This window comes from Hyperolius riggenbachi, chromosome 5 (genome assembly GCF_040937935.1).
Source record: "Hyperolius riggenbachi isolate aHypRig1 chromosome 5, aHypRig1.pri, whole genome shotgun sequence".
Taxonomy (NCBI): Eukaryota; Metazoa; Chordata; class Amphibia; order Anura; family Hyperoliidae; genus Hyperolius; species Hyperolius riggenbachi.
This window is the reverse complement of record NC_090650.1, coordinates 308,003,988-308,031,652: the sequence shown is the minus strand read 5'-3', so window position 1 is coordinate 308,031,652 and position 27,665 is coordinate 308,003,988. Positions and strand designations below refer to the sequence as shown.

General features: G+C 42.7%; 1 protein-coding gene across 2 annotated transcripts in view; it reads left to right on the top strand.

Moving 5' to 3' along the window:
- RALBP1 (ralA binding protein 1) overlaps positions 1–27,665 on the top strand; it is an 81,726-nt gene that overhangs the window by 35,697 nt on the left and 18,364 nt on the right. For both annotated transcript variants that reach the window (XM_068237172.1, XM_068237173.1), the window contains exons 3-5: positions 10,577–11,020; positions 14,668–15,017; positions 27,285–27,446. In XM_068237172.1, coding sequence (XP_068093273.1) covers positions 10,577–11,020; positions 14,668–15,017; positions 27,285–27,446 — 956 coding nt within the window. The remainder of the gene's footprint in view (positions 1–10,576; positions 11,021–14,667; positions 15,018–27,284; positions 27,447–27,665) is intronic.

The following is a 27,665-nucleotide window of genomic DNA, read 5'->3' as shown; positions in this document are numbered from 1 at the left end:
GTTTATTCATGAGGCTGAGGAGGGGGGGGGGGGGGGAGGGAGCTGCCTGTCACATGCATCTAGGCACAGTGATATAGAATCACTTTGGTGGAAACGAGGGCTTTTTGGTCTCTTTCAGCCCCTTATATTTTCTTACTGGTTCTGGGTCACCATGTACTATTTGGGTATTCTGTTTTATTGGAGCTGGTCAGTACTACATGTTCACCAAAGTGTAACGAGAGCCTGGCTTACTGAACCACCAGCCCTACTGCCCAAGTTGGGTAAAGTGGTTTGATCTCCCGGGACTATATAACAGATGTCTAAAGCCGCATCTACACGAGTAGATGCGGCCGCGATGCTCCTTATCAATCGAGCCGCTGGTGCGGCTCGATTGATAAGATCCGACAGGACGGATCTCCGCACCGCTGATTCCCTGCTCGCTTCCCTGCGAGGGGACAATGGCAGGAAATCGAGCGGAAGATAAGCGGCGCCGGCGGGGACGAGCAGGCACGAGCGGGGAATCGAATGCGACGCACGCGCGGCGAGCGGGGACGCGGCGGGCACGCGGAAGAGGCGATCCGGCGGATCGCTACAATGTCCCATAGTCTAGATTGGGCTTAAAGCATGTTGGACTAGTATATGTGCAATACTGTTTAGATAGAACTAAAGTAAGTGGGTTGCCTGAGGTAAACCTCGCGCAGAAGGGTGGATTACATTTCAGACTGACCTCTACTAAATTATGTGGCCATATCCACCAACATAAAGCCACATATCACTTTATCTCCATCTCTGTACAAGGCTTATTAGTGACTTTCAGGTCTGCCCTAGCTGTCCTGATGTAAACATAGGCTTCCAGATAGTGTGTTCTCACCCAAGCCTGCTGTACACAGGCTTCCAGATGGTGTGTTCTCACCCAAGCCTGCTGTATACAGGCTTGCAGATAGTGTGTTCTCACCCAAGCCTCCTGTACACTGGCTTCCAGATGGTGTGTTCTCATCCAAGCCTTAGTACACAGGCTTTCCATATGGTGTGCTCTCATCCAAGCCTGCTATACACAGGCTTGCAGATAGTGTATTCTCACCCAAGCCTCAATACAAAGGCTTTCTTTCATATTGTGTGGTCTCACCAAAGCCTTTGTACACAGCTTCCACATTGTGTGTTCTCTTCTCACCCAAGCTTCTTTACACAGGCTTCCAGATTGTGTGCTCTCACCCAAGCCTGCTATTCACAGGCTTCCAGATAGTGCATTCTCACCAAAGTCTGCTGTACACAGCTTCCAGATTGTGTGTTCTCTTCTCACCCAAGCCTGCTGTACACAGGCTTGCAGATTGTGTGCTCTCATCCAAGCCTGCTGTACATTTCATAACTATACTTAATGCTAATCTTTCTTCACCCCAGTCATGGGAAGTGCTGCTTCTGGTCTTGTGACATAAAGACATGTAGAACTGCATGCTGTAAATAGGAATTATGGTTGATGCCATAATAACACAGATGCATCTAGGGTGTAGTCTGTACTTGATGCTGCTTGGCCTTATTTTTACTGACTGATTCATTAATTGGTATTATAAATTGTAATGTGCATACCTATAGTAGAAGTCATATATATGAAGGAATAAACCAACAAGCTGTTTAACTCTTGATTTCACCAGGATCCACTGAAAAACAGTTGGTGCTCGGGCCTTTCCTCATGCAGATCCTACTCTATGGAACACGTTTCCACAATCAGTGCGAGAAGCTCCATCTCTGGACAGCTTTAGGAAGAGGCTAGGGCCCATTCGCACTAGAAATGTTTTGTGTCCGTGATTTTGTTGCAATTAACGTAGTAAAATCTCTGTACACTCTCATGATTTTTGAGCGAATGCGATTAGCCCTTTTTAAAGAGAGTCTGGAGCCAAAATAAAATCTTCTTTTTACCTACTATTTATCTTAAGCAGTATAGGTAGAGCTGAAACGCTGCATTCCCATGGCAGAACAAGGTTTTATTACCCCCCAAATCCCCGGGGAAAAATGCAGGCAGCGCTTCCTGAAAGAGGCAGAGCTTTGCGCTGTAGCTCTGCCTCTACTGTTGTCAATAGCCGCTGATTGCCGCCTCTCCCCGCCCCTCTCAGTCTTCCTTCACAGAGACTGGCGGGGAGAGGCGAAGATCCACGCACAGATTGACTTCAGTAAAGGCAGCTAAGCTCTGCCTCCCCAGGCAGCAAAATTCACGACTTCGAAAGTCGTGGATGTTTGCCCCGGGATTTGGTGGGTATAAAGCCCTCGTTCTGCCGCGGGAATGCCACGTTTCAACACTACCTATACTGCTTAAGATAAATAGAAGATTTTATAATGGCTTCAGACTCTCTTTAAGCACTGTCGCGATTGCTCTAGAATCGCGGTAAAATGCTGCATGCGTTTTGCGATTGCCGCTAATCACCCATAATTGGTGGCAATCGCGGCAGTGAGATCACAACCATTAAGTTAGTATTGTGCTAATGCTTTAAAGATAACCCAAAGTAAAAAAAAAAAAAAGAGATTAACTCACCTGGGGCTTCCCTCAGCCCCCTGCAGACGATCGGTGCCCTCGCAGCTTCGCTACGATGGCCCAGGACCCGCCGGCGAGCACTTCCGGTTTGGCCGTCACCGGCCGACAGGCATGGGAACGCGAGTGATTGTTCGCGTTCCCGGCCTGTACATCGCAATAGCGATAGCAGCATAGGGGGCGATATACAGGCTGGGAACGCGAACAATCACTCGCGTTCCCATGCCTGTCGGCCGGTGACGGCGAAACCGGAAGTCGTCGCCGGCGGGTCCCGAAGCATCGGACCGGAGCTTCGAGGGCACCGATCGTTGCTTTATCGGTTTTCTAGGCATCCATTGTACCCATTGCCTGACTTGTGTGAATGGAAACTTCTATAGTAGTGTAAACAAAATTGCTGATCTGGCAGATCCTGTTTCAGATTTGTGTGCAATAACGTAAACCTGTATAGAATTAACTCCCTGTACAAGCGTCTCCACCACCTCAGTGCCTCCCACCCCAATTGTCAGTGTAGAGTTCAGTACTGTATAGTTCAGGCATAATGTCATTCTTCCTTTTTTTTTTTTTTTTTTTTTTTTTTTGATTAACTTGATTTATAAACAGTATTTAGACTATGCGGATTCCGTTGTTTTATTTAGTCAGTGTCAAGGGTGCCATTGTTCTTATGTAGCGTCACTTTGGGAGATGTATATAAATTGTGCCTTACTTGAAAAAAACAAACGCTGCTATGCAATTGAAGCATATACCAAGAACAAGCTATAGCCCTTTCTGTAGCTATACATCTTAAAGGGAACCTAAACTGAGAAGGATATGTATTTTTCCTTTTAAAATAATACCAGTTGCCTGACTCTCCTGCTGATCCTGTGTCTCTAATACTTCTAGCCACAGCCCCTCAACAAGCATACAGATCAGGTGCTCTGACTGAAGTCCGACTGGATTAGCTACATTCTTATTTCAGGTGTGGGATTCAGCCACTACTGCAGCCAAAGACATCAGCCACACTGCCAGGCAACTGGTATTGTTTAAAAGGAAACCTCCATATCCCTCTCAGTTAAGATTCCGTTTACAGAGAACCCGAGGTGAAAAAAAAAAACCTGAACCAGGTCTTTTGCTTGAGTCCAGTGATCCGCTCCTCGCCATCCCAAGTCGCTCGTTCATCCTCTGGGTCGCAGGTACATTTTCTTCTTTTTAAGGTGGCCGCAACCCCGGAGGGTACAATGCTGCAGAATCTACCTTCTCACGGAGCTATCACTGAGAGCTGTGCTGTGACACAGAGAGGTGGGGAAGGGACGGTGACAGGCGGGGCAGGGCTTTGGGAAGGAGCAGAGGGAGGTGGGGAGGGGTGTTGCTAATGCTGCAGTGAGCGTTCTTCAGGAGTGCCTTTCCTGCAAAGATCCCCTCCCCTATTAGCTTGTTAACAAGCTGCTTGTCTGCAATTTCAAGGGGGGCGGGGGGGCACAGCAGAGGGAAGGGGTAATTGAGAGCAGCGCAGAGAGGACATAAGCATGTCACTGAGAAAGGAGCATGCCTCTTTGTCCATTTGTAATATAACATCCAACTTGGGTACACTTAAAAGTGACATTCAGCATTTCTTCTTTGTTCTACAAAAAATATTTATAGCATAAAACAGAAAAAAATGATAGCAGGATAGTATTTGAACAGTTAAACAGCACTTTCTTCTTTAGTGGGAAGCTTAGGAAGTGATTCAAATATCTTGTTTGTTTTCTTATCAGCCACATTTGGCGAACATTCCTGGCATGGCTTCAGCTTGCACGGTTAGCAGAAGGTAATGCTGGGAATACCCCATGAGTTGTTTTTTGGCAGATAGATGGCTCGATAGATAATTTCCAAAGGGTCCGATCTGATTTCAATAGGTTTTTCAAACCACGTCATCGCGACCACGAGCGGCTCTTACACAGGTGCAGTAGATGCGCGAGGGACATAACTGCTGCCAGGGGCTGGAGGAAGCTCCAGGTAAGTAGATCTCATTTTGGCTTTTTTGCCTGATGCTTCCTTTAATGCACTGGAAAACAGAAAGGCACTTCAGACATTCTCAGGGGGGTTGGTGCTACATGTACCTAGGTTTATGTGAAGAGAAATGTTTGCGCATCACTACTTTAGGTATGATATTGGTTTGCTAGGAAGTCACCACTTCCTCAAAGCTATTAAGATTAATGTGAAAAGAATAATGTGAAAAGAATACTGTATACAGCCTCTCAGTTTTTAAAATGTACAAATAAATAAAATATAGAAATAAGACTGTAGGGATAAATCTTATAGAATTCCATAGAAATGTGAGCAGCAAAGTATTGCATACAAAACAGTGGTAACTTTAGCCTCAGAATGCATGTGCTAAATTTAAAATGCAATGGAAAATGATGAGAAAAGTAGAGAACTTGCCATAGCAACAGTCAGGATGTGTCCTTCCTCGTATTGGGAAATCAAACAAGAATGCTAATAGAAAACTTCTCTACATCTGTACTCACTTTCTTGTTTTACGTCTTTCTAAATTGTGCCTGCTGGTTGATTTCTGGCTTGTTGCAGGTCACAAGTCTGTCATGTACTGTTTGTAGATGCGTCAGGCTTGTTCATAAGCACGCATACAGCTAGGACTTATGTTTAAAGCACAGGGAAATTAACACGTAACTTTTAATAATTATGGTAATAGTCTGCAAAAGAGGCCATAGCTCAAAAAATACACACAGTAAGGTGGTCACTGAAAATTATATGAAGTTGTGGGTTATGGCTAAGTGCGTACAGGAGTATAGCAAAAAATCCCTTATGGACATGCCTATATCTGCAGTAATATGGTGAACTACAAACACCCCACACAAAAATCCTAACATGGGGCATCATCAGGGAATACCCAGAAAAAGTGCTGAGTGCTAAGGTGCAAGTCACATAAATTGCTTAAAGGGAACCTGAAGCGAGGAAAATTATTTATTTAAAATACACACATGACGTAGCTACAAATGAATATTACATACTAACCTCACCGCCAGTTCCTCTCAGAAGCTCACCATTTTCTTCTTACAGTGATCTCTTCCAGTTCTGACAATATTTTGTCAGAACTGAAATACTGTATACCAGTTGCTGTCAGTTATACAGTGGAGGAAATCATTATTTGACCCCTCACTGATTTTGTAAGTTTGTCCAATGACAAAGAAATGAAGTCTCAGAACAGTATCATTTCAATGGTAGTTTTATTGTAACAGTGGCAGATAGCACATCAAAAGGAAAATCGAAAAAATAACCTTAAATAAAAGATAGCAACTTATTTGCATTTCATTGAGTGAAATAAGTTTTTGAACCCTCTAACAATAAAAGACTTAATACTTAGTGGAAAAACCCTTGTTTGCAAGCACAGAGGTCAAACGTTTCTTGTAATTGATGACCAAGTTTGCACACATTTTAGGAGGAATGTTGGTCCACTCCTCTTTGCTGTTCATCTCTAAATCCCTAAGGTTTCAAGGCTGTCTCTGTGCAACTCTGAGCTTCAGCTCCCTCCATAGGTTTTCTATTGGATTAAGGTCTGGAGACTGACTAGGCCACTCCATGACCTTAATGTGCTTCTTCTTGAGCCACTCCTTTGTTGCCTTTGCTGTATGTTTTGGGTCATTGTCGTGCTGGAACACCCATCCACTACCCATTTTCAGTTTCCTGGCAGAGGGAAGGAGGTTGTCGTTCAGGATTTCACGACACATGGCTCCGTCCATTTTCCCGTTAATGCGATTAAGTTGTCCTGTGCCCTTAGCAGAAAAACACCCCCAAAGCAAAATGTTTCCACCCCCATGCTTGACGGTGGGGACGGTGTTTTGGGGGTCATAGGCAGCATTTTTCTTCCTCCAAACACAGCGAGTTGAGTTAATGCCAAAGAGCTCTATTTTGGTCTCATCAGACCACAGCATCTTCTCCCAGTCACTCACAGAATCATTCAGGTGTTCATTGGCAAACTTCAGACGGGCCTGCACATGTGCCTTCTTGAGCAGGGGGACCTTGCGAGCCCTGCAGGATTTTAATCCATTGCAGTGTAATATGTTTCCAATGGTTTTCTTGGTGACTGTGGTCCCTGCTAATTTGAGGTCATTCACTAACTCCTCCCATGTAGTTCTAGGATGCTTTTTCACCTTTCTCAGAACCATTGACACCCCACCAGGTGAGATCTTGCGTGGAGCCCCAGAGCAAGGTCGATTGATGGTCATTTTGTGCTCCTTCCATTTTCGAACAATCGCACCAACAGTTGTCACCTTCTCTCCCAGCTTCTTGCTAATGGTTTTGTAGCCCATTCCAGCCTTGTGCAGGTCTCCAATTTTGTCTCTGACATCCTTGGACAGCTCTTTGGTCTTTCCCATGTTGGAGAGTTTGGAGTCTGCTTGATTGATTGATTCTGTGGACAGGTGTCTTTTATACAGGTGACCAGTTAAGACAGGTGTCCTTAATGAGGGTGACTAATTGAGTAGAAGTGTCTAACCACTCTGTGGGAGCCAGAACTCTTAATGGTTGGTAGGGGTTCAAAAACTTATTTCACTCAATGAAATGCAAATCAGTTGCTATCCTTTATTTAAGGTTATTTTTTTCGATTTTCCTTTTGATGTGCTATCTGCCACTGTTAAAATAAACCTACCATTGAAATGATACTGTTCTGAGACTTTTCATTTCTTTGTCATTGGACAAACTTACAAAATCAGTGAGGGGTCAAATAGTTATTTCCTCCACTGTATATCAGCAGCTGTCAGTTACAACTGAATGTGCAAGGTAATGTCCATGCTTCCCTATGGCTCAAGTGGGTGATATTACAGTTTAACAGTGTGCTGACCAGGAAGCTGTTATGGAGTATCGGCCATTTTCAAAATGGAGGACAGAGAAATTCATTGATCACAGTGGACAAACAGGACGCAGGAGAGGAAAAAGCAATTGAGTAGTAGACTACACAGGAGGTAAGTATGACCTGGGTATGGTTAATTTGACTTTTTATTTTCAGTTCAGGTTCTCTTTAAAGTTACATAATGTAGAAATATTGCAGATTAAACTCAGCACTTTTGCTAGGTTTCCTTTGATGAAGCCACATGTTGGGGGAAAAATACAGAAGGACTTTTTGTGTGTGGTGTTCGTTCTCTCTCTCTCTCTCTCTCTCTCTCTCTCTCTGTCTGTCTGTCTGTCTGTCTGTCTGTCTGTCTGTCTGTCTCTCTCTCTCTCTCTCTGTCTCCCTCTCTCTCTCTGTCTCCCTCTCTGTCTCTCTCTGTCTCCGTCTCTCTCTCTGTCTCTCTCTCTCTCTGTCTCCCTCTCTGTCTCCCTCTCTGTCTCCCTCTCTGTCTCCCTCTCTGTCTCCCTCTGTCTCCCTCTCTGTCTCTCTCTCTCTCTCCCCCCCCCCCCCTACCTCCCTCTCTCTCTCTCTCCCTCTCTCTCTCTCTCTCTCTCACTCTCACTCTCCCTCTCCCTCTCCCTCTCCCTCTCACTCTCACTCTCACTCTCACTCTCACTCTCCCTCTCCCTCTCACTCTCACTCTCACTCTCACTCTCACTCTCTCTCTCTCTCTCCCCCTCTCTCTCCCTCCCTCTCTCTCTCTCTCCCCCCCCCCCCTCTCTCTCTCTCTCTCTCTCTCTCCCCTTCCCTCTCTCTCTCCCTCTCTCTCCTTCTCTCTCTCCATAGCCCACAACTACATTTCATTTTTTGAGCCATATCCTCTTTAGCAGAATTTTATCAGGAATATTAAGTTATTTTTTGATTTTCCTGTGCTTCACCTATTGAGGCATCTGGCCATTTTATATTTGTGATTTTCCTAGGCTTGTTATGTGTCAGCGATAGTGCTGAAGTGTTCAGTCCGAGAGACTAACTGACATCTCTGAGTTCATTTGAAGCATGATTACAGCTCTTTTCTCCAGCTTTCCTGGGTGAATTCATATCAAGTATACGTTCACGGTTTTCCCCCAATTAGACTTGCATAGCAACACTTTGAATATTTAAACCATAAATCCCTGAAGATTATCTCCAGGAGGAAATTTATTTGTAATCTTCAGAACAAAGACTTTCAGTAAGATGCGGTAATGCTTCCCCATTGTGTATATGTGTGCAGAGCTGGTGTCCTGCTGTGTCTCATGCTTGGAGATCAGCATCTAACAAGTTGTGTAGGCGAACCTACAGATTGTCTTCTGATCCCATGTTGATTATTGATAAACACTTCTTACACAAGATTAATGCCATCCACATACCTATACTCTAGCCAGCGCTCATCGGGCAAGACCCTCATAGAGGTTTAAATCCAAACCGAAGTCAAGTAATGAAACCAGTCCTGCATCTAGTAACAACATTTAGAGACACTAAAGTAAATAGGATGATAAAAAAACATAATCAGAGGTTACCTACTGGGAAAATGGCATAATAAAATCAGATTTTGTTGCAGAGCTCCTCCCAGAAGTACTAACATATTGCTAATAGAATCAGTAAGAAGTACCCCTGATATCAAAAACTACCTTTCCCTTTGGTCTATCGGGCACCCCTATTGGTTATTCTAAAGTGATGAGTGGCTTCATTGACGAGCAGAGATATTCAGGAGTTCAACTAACTTTACCCTTATTTCCCCTATGGTACTGCTGATTGACTTGTACATGTTATTTTCACTGATAGTAGCTTCTATGTCATGTATTATTACATTATTAGTTTAACTTGCTTAACTCTACTTTGGGATGTCTTTCTTACTAGTCATACTTTTTAAGCAGTTGTTAACCAGTATATCTGCATCCTTTCAGACACACCTGAATTTAAGGACCTGGGTACACACTGCTTTAGTACTCACCTCTCCTACATCCTGCAGTGTTGCTTGTGGTGCTCCGGTTCCTAGTCCTCCAAGATAACTCCTCTACCATGTACACAGAGTCCCCGCCTGATGACAGACCAGAGGAAGTTGGCATGAAAGACTTGTGCTGGGGTTAACTAAATAGTGGGTGCTTTAAATTTGAGGCATGATAATGGGAGGCAGGTAGCCATTTGTGGGCATTATAAATTGGTAACTTTACAATGGTTGTTGGGATGGCACAATATATGGAGGCAATATAAAGGGGGAAGGGGGGGGGGGGCGAATATAGAGCAGGGCTGAGGAATCAGAGCAGTCTGTGGTTTCATAAACTGAGTTGGATGTTTTTTGTACCCACTCCATAGCCCTGCAAGGGCTGTGGGATCTGAGTTGAGGAGTTGGAGCAATTTTGGGTACCTGGAGTCAGTGGTTTCATAAACTGAGGATGATATTTTTTTTTTTTTGTTCCCCACACCAGAGCCCTGATTGCACTAGATATGGAGGCACTATGTTTGGGACGGGTGGTAAAGTTTCACTATATATTAACTATAGTGGGCAGCATAACTAAAAGAGACAAATGTAATGGGGTATTCATTAGTGACACACCATCTTAGAAGGAATAGAATACAAACTAAATATGGGTGCTATTGCAGTAAAATAATGTTAAGCCAGGACTTATAACCACACCTCCTTTTAAGACTATGCCTCCTAGGAGATAAAATCGGCAATTAATTCCTTTATCAACTTTTATTATTTTACTACTACTACTATTATTATTTAATTGTTTTATTAACAACTACCCCTAATTTCTACCAGTATTGTGTTATTGATACAGTACGAGAGGAGTAGTGCGGTACCTAAAAAAATCAGATATCGGCACTGTACATTTTTACCAGCAACATAAAGTGTTATAAATAGAATACATTGCAAAATGCTATTTTATCTACAGTAGCACTGTTTATTTTGAAACTATATTGAACACTGAGAAAATGTGTAATTGTTTCCCCTCTTTAAAAAACAGAAAATACATTTTGGGTGGAAAAATATTACCTAAAAGTCTATTTTGCTGTAACCATTATCCTTCCATTCCTGGGAAAGGAGGGGCCAAAGCAGCTAATTTGAGCGCTTCCATAAACAGCACAGTTAATTGCAGCACCCGGTGTCAGACATCATTTTATTTGTCTCTGTCTTGAATTGTACAATAAGCAGGTAGTCTTTAGCTTGCACATTTCTTAATAATCAATAATAAATGTTGTTGATTATAACGTTGCAATACTTTGTGTTCTAGCGGAAGGATATGCTGCCTTCCAGGAGGACAGCTCCGGTGATGAAGCAGAAAGCCCGTCCAAGATGAAGAGGTCCAAGGGGATCCATGTGTTCAAGAAACCCAGTTTCTCCAAGAAGAAGGAGAAAGACTTTAAAATAAAGGAAAAGCCTAAAGAAGAGAAGCACAAGGAAGACAAGCACAAAGAGAAGAAGTCCAAGGACCTGACTGCAGCAGATGTAGTCAAGCAGTGGAAGGAGAAGAAGAAAAAAAAGAAGCCCACGGCAGAGCCAGAACTGCCCCCTGTAGATGTACCCAGGCTGAGGCCAGTGTTTGGAATACCACTGGTTGCAGCTGCAGAAAGGACCATGATGTGTGATGGGATTCGGCTACCGGCAGTGTTTCGGGAGTGCATTGATTTCATTGAAAAACATGGTATGAAATGTGAAGGCATCTACAGAGTGTCAGGTACAGTTCAGCATTTTATTTTATTTCTAATGGGGTGTATGTTTTCAGCTGCCTAGTCACCTTATTCCATGATGTGATTGACACATGTATTGGCTGATTTGATATGCAAAAATGATTATGATATAGGAGCTGTAGGTTTGCTTTCATTTGTGTTTGTGAACGGTTATGGAGGGGGGAAAAGCAGCAAAAGTGAGATTTCGAGGTTGAACCAAGGCAAAAAGCTGTGTTGGGTAGGTCTGAAGTCCTCTAGAGATATGTGGAGCCATTGTAACTCAGCCCATCAGACTCCAAAGCAAACATTAAAGAGGAACTTCAGCCTAAACAAACATACTGCCATTAAGTTATATTAGTTATGTTAATTAAAATAGATAGGTAATATAATCTCTTACCCACCCTGTTTTAAAAGAACAGGCCCATGTTTGATTTCATGATGGCAGCCATCTTTTTGGTTGAAAGGAGGTGACAGGGAGCATGAGACACAGTTCTAACTGTCCTGTGTGCTGATCACCCCTCCCAGTTGCTAGGCAACGTGAACAACAACATAGGAAATCCCATCATGCTCTGCACAGCATCAGGGAAAAAAAGCCCGGGCTTTTTTCTTTGATGGGTGGAGCTTAGTTAAAAATCAAGCTAAAGATGATGCTTTGGTAAGAAAAACAAAGTTCTGATGCTGTGAATCTGTTAAAGAAACACCAGGCCTTTTCAGTTCTGCTGAGTAGATTTTTAGTCCGGAGGTTCACTTTAAGGTCTTGGTCACCTTAGCGTTCTTGCCAAGTTCCTTGAATCCTGCGCTGCTGAAGTGGCAAAGCTGTATAGCTCTAGTTGTCAATATGACCATCATCGGGTTAATTTGCAGGCCTCTACTCTTACCACTGCTTCCCCCCCACTGATCCAGCAGGATTAAGGCTCTCCGCTGCAGGTTATGGCTCATGGAATGCCGAACCAGCTAAAGAAAGAAGCAGGTGGGAGGAAGAAACATCTGAAGGCAGTGACGCCAACCTATCAGAATAGCAGAAGCCGCTTCTCAAAATTTTTCCAGGTTGGGGTTGAGTTCCCCACATTATTGACTTTACTGGGTTCTGGCCAGGCAGTCACCAACACATCCAGTCAGAACGGGTCCAGCAGCCAACTTTAGCTGAAAATTGCATTTGGGGAGAAGCAGAGAAGGGAGTCTCTGGGTGTGTGGGTAATCCTCCCTCACTTGACTGAGTCTATGTCTGTTTTAACACTTCCCTGACTGTGCGTGTCTGTTTTTGTCTAAGTGGGTGTGTCTGTTTAATTATCCCCATATTATAAAGTTTGTGCCAATATCTGCCTAATCTGCCTAATGCCAATATCTGCCTGTTCACTCTACTCGGATTGTTTTCCTGAATGTGTGCTTTTTTTCAGTGGGCAGTCACATGTTCGTTCTTATGGAAAGCCCATGTTACAGTTCCCGCTAATATGTTGTGATGCGGTGCATTTTTAAAACCCACTGCTTGGTGCATATTTGTCTGCTGTGCGCTGAACACATTGTACGAGATCAGAAACTCATACCAAAATGCACATAGAACACCCAAACTAAAATGCTTTGCCTTTTCATGTGCATTTTTCATTTATAGTATGGATGTGCCGGAAGGGGCCTATTTATTAAGTGCTAATATAAATTTCCTTTACCGTGCACCATAAAAACTAACAGTCCATTTCTAATAGCCTGATTAGTCTTTTTAAATTATGGAGCAGACAACTGGTGATTAGCAGAAGCCAGGCAACTGATGTGAAGATGATAATGTAGTTCAGGGATGAGCAGGTGAGATGCCCTATTGGCATGGTGATGCCCTAGCACCTCATAGCAGCCCTATTGATGGCGAAATCCGGAGTTGAGACGGAAATCGATAGGACTTAAAGCTTATGGTGAGATCATTCCATACAAACGACCTAGCACGTCACTGCAGCATTCCAAGCTGAAGTTGTTCAACTATTTATACCTACACTCAACCTGTCTCCCCCTCTCTGAAGATAAGGACAGTTGGTACCGGTACCAGAAGGGGGTATGATTGTATGAGTGTTTATGGTGTGAATTTTGAGTGAGCGCTCTATCATGGCCGTGTTTTAAATGATTTTAATTGGTTGGTCTGCAGTTGACATGTGAATTCCAAATAAAGCAAAATTTGTAATTTTCTATACCTATGAGAGACCAGAAATTATTTATCTATACTATGAGCAGGTGAGAGCAAGATTCAATGAACCAGCATGATAGTGGGGCCAGGCCATGGCAGAAAGGGTTAACATGCCTATATTGCCACAGTTCTCCACTGTGCTGCTCGCTATTCTTCATCTTGGCGACACTCCCGCCTCCACGGTCGCACTTTTAGCTATGAAAGCAGACAAGTTGGTAAGATGGAAGGACGTCTTCTAGCTGGTCACCACCTTATCTCAAACCTTGACCCATTCACTGTTGCATGCCTCACAACAGTAAACTTCAACCCAGGAAGTGTTACAACAGTGCTGCACAATGCAACTTCAACTAAATTCAACTTAATTCAATCTCCTGGAACCTGTTTGTAAGTTAGGGACCACCTTTATGTGTTCTCTGCCAAATATTAGAAATTACTTTATAAAATGTGTTCATACAGAGCTGGCAGCAGCAGAGCATCTCCTGGGGGGCATAGCTGAAGTCTGTCCAGAGAGCCATCTCTGCCTGACTCTCATTCACTTGCATTTAGTTATGCAGGCACACATTTTGTAGAATAATTACCAATTATTAGCACAAAGGAGCTTCTTTACCTTTTCCATTTTCTTAGGGCAAAATCCTTGCAGTATTGTTGCTTTCAGTGTCTAGTTAGCTTTCAGTAACTAGCTGCTCAGAACAATGTTTGGCAGACTGCAATGACCTACACTAATGGCCCTTTTCCACTGGCTGCGGTTTTGCCAAAAAAACGCAAAACACATGCTTTTGCTGATTCTTAAGTACAGCCTGTTTAAAATAAGAATCTTGGGTGGCCTTTTCCACTGCTGCTTTCCGATAAAAAAAAAAAAACCGCAAACGCATGTCTATGCGATTATGATGTGTTTTGCGTTTCAATGCAAAGAATAGGAACTCATGAAAAACGCATAGAAATGCGTTTTGCGTTTTGTATTTAACCACTAGTATCTATTTTCAAAAATCAAGACAACACTTGCCAATCAGAAAAACTCAAACGCATAAACGCACATCAAAATAGGTAAAAGACGTTTTGCAGTGGAAAAGGACCCTAAGAGCACATTTCCACTAGCCGGGTGAATCTCTGGATCCGGGTTTCCACATTGCGCCTCTCTGCAGTTTTCTTCCAGGACAACGCGAAAGTCTGGATGCAGCTGTCACTACACTGCTGGGGAATCGGATGCGTGCTGCAGAAATCTAAATTTTTCCCCGCAGCGCACCGTATAGCTCCCCAATAGCACAACCGCATTCAATGGAAATGACTCCAATGACATGCATTGGTTGCAGATCAATTGTGGAGATTCATGATACAAAGTCATGTTTAGTGGAAATATTCCCTAATCCAGACAGATTTTATTCCATAGTGATTTGACCACAGAAAACCTATGGACACTGCATTTTACTCTGTTACACTTTCTATTTCTATATTAACCAAGCCTATAGTAACTTGTTACTCTGTTCTCAGGTATAAAATCAAAGGTTGATGAATTGAAGGCAGCTTATGACCGTGAGGAATCTCCAAATCTTGATGACTATGAGCCTTATACAGTTGCCAGCCTACTGAAGCAATACCTACGGGAGCTCCCTGAGAATGTGCTCACCAAAGACCTGTTGCCTCGATTTGAAGAGGCTTGTGGCAAGAGCTCTGAGGCAGAGAGGCTGCAGGAGTGTCAGCGACTCTTAAAAGAGTTGCCAGAGTGCAACTTTTACTTGATATCTTGGCTGATCATTCACATGGACCATGTCATAGAGAAAGAACTTGAGACTAAGATGAACATACAGAATATTTCCATTGTGCTCAGCCCAACTGTTCAGGTATAGCATTACTTATTTTTTTCTCTCTCTTATTGCATAAACTGTCTTTATCCTATCAAGTCTGTCCAGTGTTTCCACTCCTTTCGTTTTATATGTTATTACTGTACAGAAGTGTGGACGAATTGATCAGTAAGTTTGGTCTGGAAAATGCCAGGCACATTAGGAGGCATTGCTAAAAGTACATGTGCAGGCTTAAGTAGCTTATAAAAAGCAGCCATACTGGAAAATCAGCCTGCAGAGCTGGATTTTTTTCTATTTTTATCAGCTCTGCAATCATTTCATGTCTGCTTTAAAGACACTAGTAACTGAACATTTGTATGCTATATACACGAGTCTGTCCTATACCTGCATGCATTGTCTTGATGTCTTTTGGCATTATCAGAAGCATATGTTCTCAACAGATCCATGTAAAGAAAAGTCCGCTGGTAGGAAAAATCATTTATTTCCAATATTGGTGAGAGTGAGATAAGCACTTTCTGCATCCATGGGTAGTCGAGCGCTTTGTACAGCTTGTCACCTGATCTAGCAATTTTCCAGTCGATCAGGTGACAATTGCACACCTGCAGGGTTGAACTCTTCTTCCTGGCTGTATTCTATCTGGAACAAAGACCATCTGGCAGGCTAGAAAACTTTAGCCAGTCATCGTTTGTTTTCTGCTGATGAACAGCATTGGTAAATTCCCCTCTCTCCATACATGGCCAAGCAGAGAGCTTCTGTCCACTGTGACTGGAGAGCACAAACATTTTGCCTACATGTCTGATCATATTAAGATGTCTATGGTGAGGTAGACTTTGTTTTTACTGCATTGATTTTCTATATGTTTTTAATGAAGTTTTTTTGCATAGAAGAAATTACCTCCTTAGAGAATCTAACATTTTATTGCTTTGAAGTCTGAAATGATGACACTCTAAAAATGTTCTAGCTGTATTTATATAATGCAACTTGGAACAGACAAAAAAGTTCAATAGTAATCAATTCAGTAAAAATACAAAATAAAAAAAACAGTTTTACTTAGATTGATAAAATAATATAACCAACTTCTCCATTGCAAATGGAGTGGCTTACACATGTGATCAACTGTAATCATTTGGTTGGTTCAGCAAAAAAACAATATTCCTGGAACATTTAAGTGCTTGGCAGTGCAACTAAAAACAGACAAGCAAATGTAGATTGCAAGGCACGATCAAAAGATTTCAAAGATAAACTTTTGGAGAGACACAAATCAAGAGATGGGTAAAAAAGGCCCTAGTTGCACGCTAAAGTCTACAACTAAAAAGTAGAAAGTGCTTTGTACTACCAGGACGCTTTTTGAATAAGGCCATCATTCCAAACAGGATGGAAGAATGCGGATGAAACTGGCTACACTGAGGCCCATGGCAATTTTAAGTTACGTACACACGCATGATTAAAGTCGGCCTAAGCCGATAATCCCGCATGTGTACAGCAGATCAACTCAGCAGAGCAACGGAAGATTTCTTTGTGTGCTCCACTCGCCCTGTCCGCTGCGTGACATTACTTCTGCTCCCCTCCGTCGGCCCTCTGCCTCCCCACATAGCAACAAAATGCATCGTCAGCTGTACAGCCGCGTCTGTATAGAACGGCCCAGCGATGTCGACTGAGGGATCGGGTGCCGATCCCTGACGGCCGACATCAGTCAGCCCGTGTGTGCGGGAGTTTAAAGCAGTTGGGGAAATTTCTGTCATAGTGGTCATTGATTTATAATCTTATCTAAAAATAATTTCTCAGTGCTCAGCATTGTATTAATTCATTGTACTCATAACAGTATCAAGTGTTCTACAAATGTAGCTTGTATAGGAATGGTGCAGGAAGAAAGCTATCTCTGAAGAAATCCACATTGTCCCTTCATTTTTTCCCTTTTTCTCCTGCGTTTTCTCCTTGGAGATGATTTATAATCTTATCTAAAAATAATTTCTCAGTGCTCAGCATTGTATTAATTCATTGTACTCATAACAGTATCAAGTGTTCTACAAATGTAGCTTGTATAGGAATGGTGCAGGAAGAAAGCTATCTCTGAAGAAAGCCACATTGTCCCTTCATTTTTTCCCTTTTTCTCCTGCGTTTTCTCCTTGGAGATGATTTATAATCTTATCTAAAAATAACTTGTCAGTGCTCAGCATTTGAAAAAGTACTAAAAATTAGGCAAACAAAGTAGTATCACAACTTATTTTTAGTGGTAAGGTTTGAAAATATCTCCTTGGAGGAAACTCAGAATAAACTTTAATAGGATATGAGCCATTATGTCTTTATTGAGCTTTGCCAAAATACACCTTGTAGATTCTGAGGCCAAATGGAAAAAGGTGTTCTGGTCTTGAGTCCGGAATTGAACTAGTTGTCCTCAACACCAAATGATATATTTGTCAGAAAGCCAATACAGCCTGCCAACCAAAAAGCAGAGCATGGAGTTACATTTAAACTTTCAAACTTGAACAGTTCTGTGAAGAATGATCAAATCTTGCACGCTCTATATTAACATTTTCAAGGCATTTTCATACCTTGTAAATAAAATGCCAGTTAAACCACCAGCAAGCAAGAAAATACTCAATAATTTTCATAGTACTTTTTCATCTAGTTTTTAGTACACGTTCAGTTTTAAAATGCTGAAAAGTTATTTAAAAGCACATCTCAATTCAGATGTTAAGATATAAACTAAAATAATAGCTAATAGACTAAACTCTTTAGTACCATCTATAATCTGAGGACCAGGTAGGATTTTTCTTCCAAAGACAGGTGGGAAACAACACAAGACTGGCAATTGATCGCATTGATTGGCTTAACAAATGTTGGAGGCCTTCTCTGATCCTAAGTTTGAACACTGAGAAGGCCCTTCGCAGGGTCCAATGGCTTTACCTGTTCGAGGCTCTGGTGAGGTTTGGACTTTAGAATTCCTTTATCACCATGATGAAAGGGCTTTCTTGTCATACAGAGGTATCTATGAATATCCCCTAAGGGCTCTTTTCCACTATGGAATGCGATTGCGATCGCGATTCCGATCGCAATCGCAATCGCGTTTCAATTTCCACCATGCGATTGCGATTGAGCTACTATACTCATTATAGTCCAGCTCAATCGCATACAAAACGCGGCAGGACGACGATTGCGCTTTGACCAAAATCGCATGGCAATCGGATCACACTAATGGAAATTGCTGCTGTAGTTTCCATTAATTTAATGTACCTTGCGATTTGCGATCAGCAGCAAATCGCAGGCTAGTGGAAAAAGGCCCTTAGCTAAACCTAATTAGTCCTTCTTGAGCAATGTCACAGTTGCACATTGTCCCCCCCTCCTCTTATTGCTCTATGCATAGAGCTACTAGCTATGGCAATTTAGAGATAATCCGAGTATAGCGGCGATAGATGGGGAGAGTCATATAAAACTTCCCTAGTAAAGAGCTGAGCAGCGCTACTTAAAAACAGATGAATGCTTACCTGCAAAAGTGTGCAAGCCCCACTAATGGGATAAAGTACACACTGAGCACACACATGACCTGTCTACCGCTTGGAGGATGTTGGTTTCCTCTAACAGCTTGCATGCAACTTGTTAGGTACTCGTCCCTCCCACTGTCGTAGAAGTCTTTCCTCCATGGGAGGGGACATAACACTAACTAAATTATACCTATGCATATGCATAGCCTGGGCGCGCTACCAAGTAAAATTGAAAATTGCGTAAAAAAAGTGGGATCAGCGCACCGATTGGCCTCAACTCAGAGATGCGCTGAGCCCCCCCAGAGACTGCAAATGCACCTTGAACCAAACAGAAGCTCTGCATATACACCAAAAGCAAAACTGTTAAGTGGGAGCAGCTGGCCGGAAATAAATTAAAACATAGTAAAGAGCTGAGCAGCGCTACTTAAAAACAGATGAATGCTTACCTGCAAAAGTGTGCAAGCCCCACTAATGGGATAAAGTACACACTGAGCACACACATGACCTGTCTACCGCTTGGAGGATGTTGGTTTCCTCTAACAGCTTGCATGCAACTTGTTAGGTACTCGTCCCTCCCACTGTCGTAGAAGTCTTTCCTCCATGGGAGGGGACCTAACACTAACTAAATTATACCTATGCATATGCATAGCCTGGGCGCGCTACCAAGTAAAATTGAAAATTGCGTAAAAAAAGTGGGATCAGCGCATCACCAGGCCGCCACCGATTGGCCTCAACTCAGAGATGCGCTGAGCCCCCCCCCCCCGAGACTGCAAACGCACCTTGAACCAAACAGAAGCTCTGCATATACACCAAAAGCAAAACTGTTAAGTGGGAGCAGCTGGCCGGAAATAAATTAAAACATAGTAAAGAGCTGAGCAGCGCTACTTAAAAACAGATGAATGCTTACCTGCAAAAGTGTGCAAGCCCCACTAATGGGATAAAGTACACACTGAGCACACACATGACCTGTCTACCGCTTGGAGGATGTTGGTTTCCTCTAACAGCTTGCATGCAACTTGTTAGGTACTCGTCCCTCCCACTGTCGTAGAAGTCTTTCCTCCATGGGAGGGGACCTAACACTAACTAAATTATACCTATGCATATGCATAGCCTGGGCGCGCTACCAAGTAAAATTGAAAATTGCGTAAAAAAAGTGGGATCAGCGCATCACCAGGCCGCCACCGATTGGCCTCAACTCAGAGATGCGCTGAGCCCCCCCAGAGACTGCAAACGCACCTTGAACCAAACAGAAGCTCTGCATATACACCAAAAGCAAAACTGTTAAGTGGGAGCAGCTGGCCGGAAATAAATTAAAACATAGTAAAGAGCTGAGCAGCGCTACTTAAAAACAGATGAATGCTTACCTGCAAAAGTGTGCTTGGAGGATGTTGGTTTCCTCTAACAGCTTGCATGCAACTTGTTAGGTACTCGTCCCTCCCTTTTTTACGCAATTTTCAATTTTACTTGGTAGCGCGCCCAGGCTATGCATATGCATAGGTATAATTTAGTTAGTGTTAGGTCCCCTCCCATGGAGGAAAGACTTCTACGACAGTGGGAGGGACGAGTACCTAACAAGTTGCATGCAAGCTGTTAGAGGAAACCAACATCCTCCAAGCGGTAGACAGGTCATGTGTGTGCTCAGTGTGTACTTTATCCCATTAGTGGGGCTTGCACACTTTTGCAGGTAAGCATTCATCTGTTTTTAAGTAGCGCTGCTCAGCTCTTTACTATGTTTTAATTTATTTCCGGCCAGCTGCTCCCACTTAACAGTTTTGCTTTTGGTGTTTATGCAGAGCTTCTGTTTGGTTCAAGGTGCGTTTGCAGTCTCTGGGGGGGCTCAGCGCATCTCTGAGTTGAGGCCAATCGGTGGCGGCCTGGTGATGCGCTGATCCCACTTTTTTTACGCAATATAAAACTTCCCTGTTCGCAGATGACGTGGTGTCCCAATCATTAATCTCCCTCACTAATCTTGAAGAGATGGCAAATTTTGAGAGCTGCGCAGGCTTTCAGGTTAACCTAGACCAAATTGAGGCTTTTTCACTGCATATACCAAAAAACCCTGACCAGTTTGAAATATGTTTATATGTTTAAATGAAACATATTTACATATGATACCTGGGTGTAAATTTGAGTGGCCAATACGAAAAACTATGAACATAATTTTTTCCCTTTATTTAAACAGATAGGTCAGGACCTTGATAGCTTGAACACTAATAGAACAGTCTTTCTCAACCAGGGTTCCTTGAGGACTCTGCAAGGGTTCCTTGGCATTTTCCCCCATCGTGGAGGAAGTATAATCTGAACATTATATATAATAGGGCGTACTGTAAAAAAAGCCTTAAATTGGGGGTCAGAATAATATGAGCACAGTATAATGAGTATCAGTGTAATAGGCGTTAGTGAAATGATCAGCCACACATACTTTTAAAGACCATGCCTCCTGCAAAATAAATGCAGGGGTTCCTCGAGATTAAACATTTGTTTGCAGGGGTTCCTTGAGATCCAGATGTTATTTGCAGGGTTCCTCCAGGTTAAAAAGGTTGAGAAAGGCTGACTTAGAATATATCCTACTTTACCATGATACATTCTGTTTAGATGAACGCTATTTCTAGGCTTCTATATTTATGTGAAACTCTACCTGTGCATATCCCAAGTATCCAAGTATACGTAATTTTCAGAAGAACCTACTTCATTTTATATGGGCTAGGAAGAGACTTCGGGTTCCACATACCGTGGTGGTGGAAAGGTCAAGAGGGGTCTCTTAGTTCCAACTTTATTATTATGCTGGACATCTCATGCAGATTTTTGGGTGGACATCCTTCCAGCCACCGGTGAGGTGGGTTGCTTTAGAAGCAGCTAAGGAACAACCTTACATTCTGGGAGCGTTAATATTGGCCGCTCAACCCAGATCCTCTGATCATTACAAAAGTTGTATTTAAGTTCAGTTTAGTTAACTGGAACCTAGGAAAAGCAATAAGGTTTAAATGGGGACTACAGGCCACTTTCTCACAATTGCTAAGATTGCATGGTAATCCTCTAATCCTGTCCCTGTTATATAAGAGAGGGAGTAATATGGTTGGTATCCAATCAGCCTTTGCTTTGATCAGGAATATTTGTGAACAAAATTAAAGAAAGCTACTCTCATATGCGCAGTTTAAATCCAATTATGTAACCTATGAGGGTACTTTTTTTTTTTTTTTTTTTTTATTACATTTACAGCTCAGGTCAACAGCTAGGAAAATAACAGGTGATTCTCCATTCTCCTCCCTTATGGAGTTTTAGCAATACTTTGTATTCCATCCTACAATTGCTTCATGAAACATAGATATATAAGGAACTTGGAGCTGGTTCTAGGAGCTGATTTCTTTTGGAATGGGAAGACCTATGGCAAAATGCCAGGTGGACATCTACATGCTTGAAGGTCAAGCAAAACATCTATAAGATAATGTTTCAATGGTGCAACACCCTTGTCTGAATATCTATTACCCCCGGGTTTCACACAGGTGTTAGAGGAACTGTGGGGAGAAGGGTTCTCTGGAACACATTCTGATTCTGTTCTAAAATTCGACCCTTTTAGTCTGAAGTATCAATATTCATCTTTCAGGTTATTCATAAAGATATCCCACAAGATCCTTGGGTATACATTCTGGCTAAACCTTGCTCTTATTGTAAAAAGCACTCCCCAGAAATGTTGAATCGCATATTAACCACAGCTAGACTTGCTATTGCAACTAAATAGAAAAGCTTGACCCCGCCATTAATAGTAGATGTTATCAATAAAACTAGATATGTTAGAGCATTTAACATCCTTGGTACAAGAACGAGACATGCAGTTTCGAAAGATTTGGGACTACTGGGATTTTAATCATGAACTGTCTTTGAATGACCAGATATGAGTACCTTCCAACTATTATACCATGCGTTATCCTAGGAGCGGGCTGTATTATATAAAAATCAAACACAACTGCAGGTCTTTTGAATTCTGAAATATTGTGCATCAAAATCATCCTCAAATCTCTTCACACACTACATCCTTCTGCTGTCAGCAATATGCTGTACATTTCACCATCCCTTCTATCCACTCCACACCTCGCCTCTCATGAGATGTTCTTATACTTATAGCCTCACCTTCCTTGTCACACTACGTCTAAATATAATTCTACACCGCAACCTCTGCTCCGCTCTATCTGCCTACTCCTCCTTGCTGCTGGGGACATTTCACCTAACCCTGGACCCCCACTCCCCCCTGCTAATCACACTGTTTGCAACAAATCAAATCCCCCTCCTTCTTACTGTAACCTTATTAATATTCCACTCCTTCCCCCTACACCCCGTCCTATCTTGGCTGCCCTCTGGAATGCCCGCTCAGTCTGCAACAAACTACCTTTCATCCACGATCTTTTCATTTCCAAGGCTTTCACATTCTTTGGGATCACTGAAACCTGGCTGACCCCTTCTGACACAGTCTCACCTGCCGCCCTCTCCTATGGAGGTTTCCACTTTAGCCACACTGCTAGAAGTGGGAATAAATATGGTGGTGGTATGGGCATTCTCCTCTCAGCCAAATGCTCCTTCAAGCCTCTCACTCCTATTCCTTCTTTCTTCCTGCCATCCTTTGAAGTCTATGCAGTCCGACTATACTCTCCCTCGAACCTCCAAATTGCAGTTATTCACCACCCAGGCCCTACTTCTATTTTCTTAGATAATTTCTCTGCCTGGTTTCTCCAGTTCCTGTCCTCTGACATCCCTACCATCGTTATGGGTGATTTGAACATTCTTATTGATGCCAATAACGCTGTCTCCAACAAACTTCTATCACTCACTTCCTCATATGGCTTGTCTCAGTGGTCCTCTACCTCAACCCACACTGATGGCCATACGCTTGACCTCATATTCACTTGTCTCTGCTCTGTCACTGACTTTACTAATGATCCACTACCACTTTCTGACCATAACTTACTTAACTTCTCTCTCTTTTCCTCTTTTCCTACCACCCTGACACAAGCACACTCACATACTCGCAGAAACTATCGCAATCTAGACATGCAATCTGTGTCTGATGCCCTGGCACCTCTCCTCACACAATCCTTCACTGACCCAGACTCAGCTGCTATACACTACAACAGCGCCATTACAAAAGTCATGGATGACTTCACCCCCCTCGTCAATGTCCGCCCTCACCGTGTCAGTCGCCAACCCTGGATGACCAAAGCCACTAAACAGTTAAAAAGATGCACTAGAGCAGCTGAACGGCCTTGGAGGAAAAGTAACACAAGTGAGGACTTCATCTCATAAAATAGCCTTGAACAACTTCAGAAACGCACTCTCTGTGGCAAAACAGTCCTATTTTTCTTCCCTAATATCTGCAGTTTAGATTGTGTACACAATCCAAACTGCTTGTTCAGCACCTACAACTCCGTTCTCCATCCCCCTCCTCCTCCCCCTTCATCTTCCTTTATCAGCCGAAGAATTTTCAACATACTTCACTGATAAAATTGACAAAATCAGAAGTGAATTCTCCACGGAGCCCTCAAAGCCCACCTCCACACCTCTCATTGACTGCTCTCTAACTGCCTTCTCTCCACTCTCTGAACATTCTCTCTCTCCTTTATAATATCCAAATCTCATCTAACCACCTGTTCTTTGGATCCTATTCCCTCCCATTTCATTCCACAGCTATCCTCATCTCTCATGCCTGCACTAACATCGCTATTTAACCTGTCCCTCTCCACTGGCATCTTTCCGTCCCCACTCAAAAAGGCTGTTGTGACACCACTACTTAAAAAACCATCTCTAGCTCCTACCACACTCGCCAAGTACCGCCCAGTGCCATTTCTCCCATTTGCATTCAAACTACTTGAACGCCATATACATGCAGAATTAAGCCATTATTTATTTGCTAACTCCCTACTTGATCAGTTCCAGTCTGGCTTTCGCTCTAACCACTACACGAAAACGGCCCTTACCAAAGTGGCCAATGACCTTCTTACAGCTAAATCCAAAGGTCAATTTTCCATACTCATCCTCCTTGACCTGTCATCAGCATTTGATACGGTCGATGACACCTTACTCTTACAAATACTTTCAAATGTAGGAATAAAGGGCCTCGCTCTCACATGGTTATCTTCCTACTTCTCTGGAAGGTCCTTCAGTTTCCTACTCAGATCAGATGTCTTCTCCTCATGCTTTGTCTGTTGGGGTTTCATAAGGCTCTGTCCTTGGTCCCCTCCTCTTTTCCATCTACATGAATGGACTTGGTGACTTGATCAACTCATTCGGGTTTCAATACCACCTGTATCCAGACGATGCACAACTGTACCTCTCGACCCCAGACCTTAACTCCCTCCTCAAATTTGTTCCTGACTGCTTGTCTGCTATATCCTCCTTCATGTCCTCTCGCTTCCTAAAACTTAATATGAGTAAAACAGAACTAATAATTTTTCCACTGTCTCTGTCCACCTCTCTGCCTGAAGTAACAATAAATGTTAATAACACTCCCATAACTTTAGTTCCCAAAGCACGGTGCTTGGGGATAATATTCGACTCATCTCTCTTTTATTTCTCATGTTAACTCCATAACCAGCTCCTGCCATCTCCAACTCAAAAACATATCTCGCATCTGTCCTTTTCTCACTCAAGACGCAACAAAACTGTTAATACATGCTCTTATAATTGTCTGGACTACTGCAACATACTACTTTGTGGACTACCTTCTAACAGACTGGCACCGCTCCAGCCGGTACTGAACTCAACTGCTCGTCTCATTCATCTTTCTTTTCGATCTTCCTTTACTGACCCTCTCTGTCAAGCTCTTCACTGGCTGCCAATTAACCAGAGGATCCAGTTCAAACTCCTAACCCTAACCTACAAAGCTCTCCACAATCTCTCTCCCCGATACATATCCTCACTAATTTCCAGATACAAACCCAGTCACAATCTCAGATCTGGACATGATCTTCTGTTGTCCTCCTCTAGAATCACCTCCTCACATTCTCGTTTACAAGATTTTGCACGCGCTTCACCCCTCCTCTGTAATGCCCTCCCACAATACATCTTCACTCGCCAACCTTTGTTACCTTTAAACGCTCTCTAAAAACTCATTTGTTCCGACAAGCATATGCGCAACCTTAGGCCACTCCACTTTGTCCTAAGACCAAATAGCACTCCTACTACGTATCCTAAAACACACTGCCTCTATATATTTTATCGTATACTACCCCTCTTGTTTCCCCCATTCCCTTTACATTTTAAGCTCGCAAGGGCAGGGCTCTCTCCCCCTTTTGTGTCTTGGAAATCATTATACATTTTATTCATCTTGTTACTTTTATCACTGTGATTACCAATTCGATATTTTGTATTCTCTGTTTTGTATCATTTTTTTTGTATTTTGTCACTAATTATGTATCTTGTATATTAGTGTACACCATTGTCTGTATTATTATGAACCCCATGTGTTTCTTACTTTGTACAACACCACGGAATATGTTGGCGCTTTATAAATCAATAATAACAATAATATGATTATATGGCAAAAATGCTAGTAGGAAGGCACTTTCACTTGTTTATCGAGTTGTGTTACAGTATTTTTGTTTTATTTAGTTATGTTTTAGGGCTTACAGAATTTGATATTGCTCTTTATTCAACACTATCATATAAGGATAAATCCTTGTTTTCCTATTCTTCCCCTTAGCTATAGCTAAGCCTATGAGAAGGATTGACAATGATTGTTGTTCTTGTTATTATTACAGTATGTTTGATCTCATGATTTCTCAGTGCAAGATATATTGAATATTATGATTGTGATATCGAAACTGTATGTACTAGTTTTTTTTTCTTTAAATGATGATAAAAACAGACCTACAAAAAAAGAGAGGATTACAAATTATCTCCTAGGAGAAATGGTTAATTGAATAAGGCCCCTGATGTGCAAAAGGCTATAATGAACCACTTGAGGACCACAGTGTTAAACCCCGCTACAGACCAGGCCATTTTTTACTTAATTGACCACTGCAGCTTTAAGGCACACAAGTGAATTCCCCCCCCCCCCCCCTCTCCCCTTTCTTCCCACCAACAGAGCTTCCTGTTGTTGGGGTCGCTGTGTACAGCGCTGCTGCAGATCACAGCACTGTACACAGTTACTAGACGGCGGTTTCACCGTCTAACAGTCTCCGAGCAGCTGGGAGACTGAAGGCAGGACGGAGCTCCACCTTCCAAGCGGAGATGCACGCGCGATCTCCTGCAATAGCCGGCCCCAGGACTTGATGCCAATAGGCATTAGGCGGCCCTGGGGTCTTTAGGTAGTTAAAGCATAAGGGGGTTCCACAGAGTACTGACACAGAAGGGTGATCCTTTGTGCATCTTATTTGCAGAAAAATACGGTGCATTGTTGTATAATCACAGCTTTAAAAATGTTTTGAGGTAAACCTCCTTTTGCATCTGCAAAGCAACAAATTGTGAACATTTTAAAGGAGTGATATTATTTCTATGTGCATTGTAAACAAAGTTTCTGATGAAGAATTCATGATTGTATGAACTCGCTGTTTAGGATAGACTGTTTAGGATAGTCTGTAATACCAAGGATGGCCCCAAGCAGCTATTGTACTTTACTCATGTCTATGCAAACGTTCACTTCATCCAGTTCCTGTTTGACTTCCCTGCGCATGATAGGTTGTTTAAAGTGAACGTAGAGTAACCTTATTGATTTGCGCAGCACCTTTCCTTTTTGTAATTCGCCCCCTTTAGATGAGAAATTGATGGTTGTAGCATGGAGCCATCCTGCTCAAGGGAAAACCATGAATAACTTGTCTCATTTTTTTCCTTTCAGATCAGTAACCGCGTCCTGTATGTGTTTTTTACCCACGTCCAAGAACTGTTTGGAGGAATAGTAATTAAGAAAGTGACAAAACCTCTTCGCTGGTCTAATATGGCCACTATGCCTGCACTGCCGGAAACACTAGAGACGATTAAAGAGGAAATCAGACGGCAGGTTGTGTTCACTTCTTTTTGCAATAATATAATATCAATTTAAGTTCATATGGGTAGTTCAGTCACCATTGTTTTAGACTTTAAAGGATACCTTAGCGCTCCTAAATTTTAAAAACTGGGAGAGCAGGCATGTGTAGCAAGCAGTCCTCATGCCCACTGCTCCCCCATTCTTCTCTGTCCCCCACTGTTACCTTCTAAAGGCCCCCCAAAGCTACTTCTG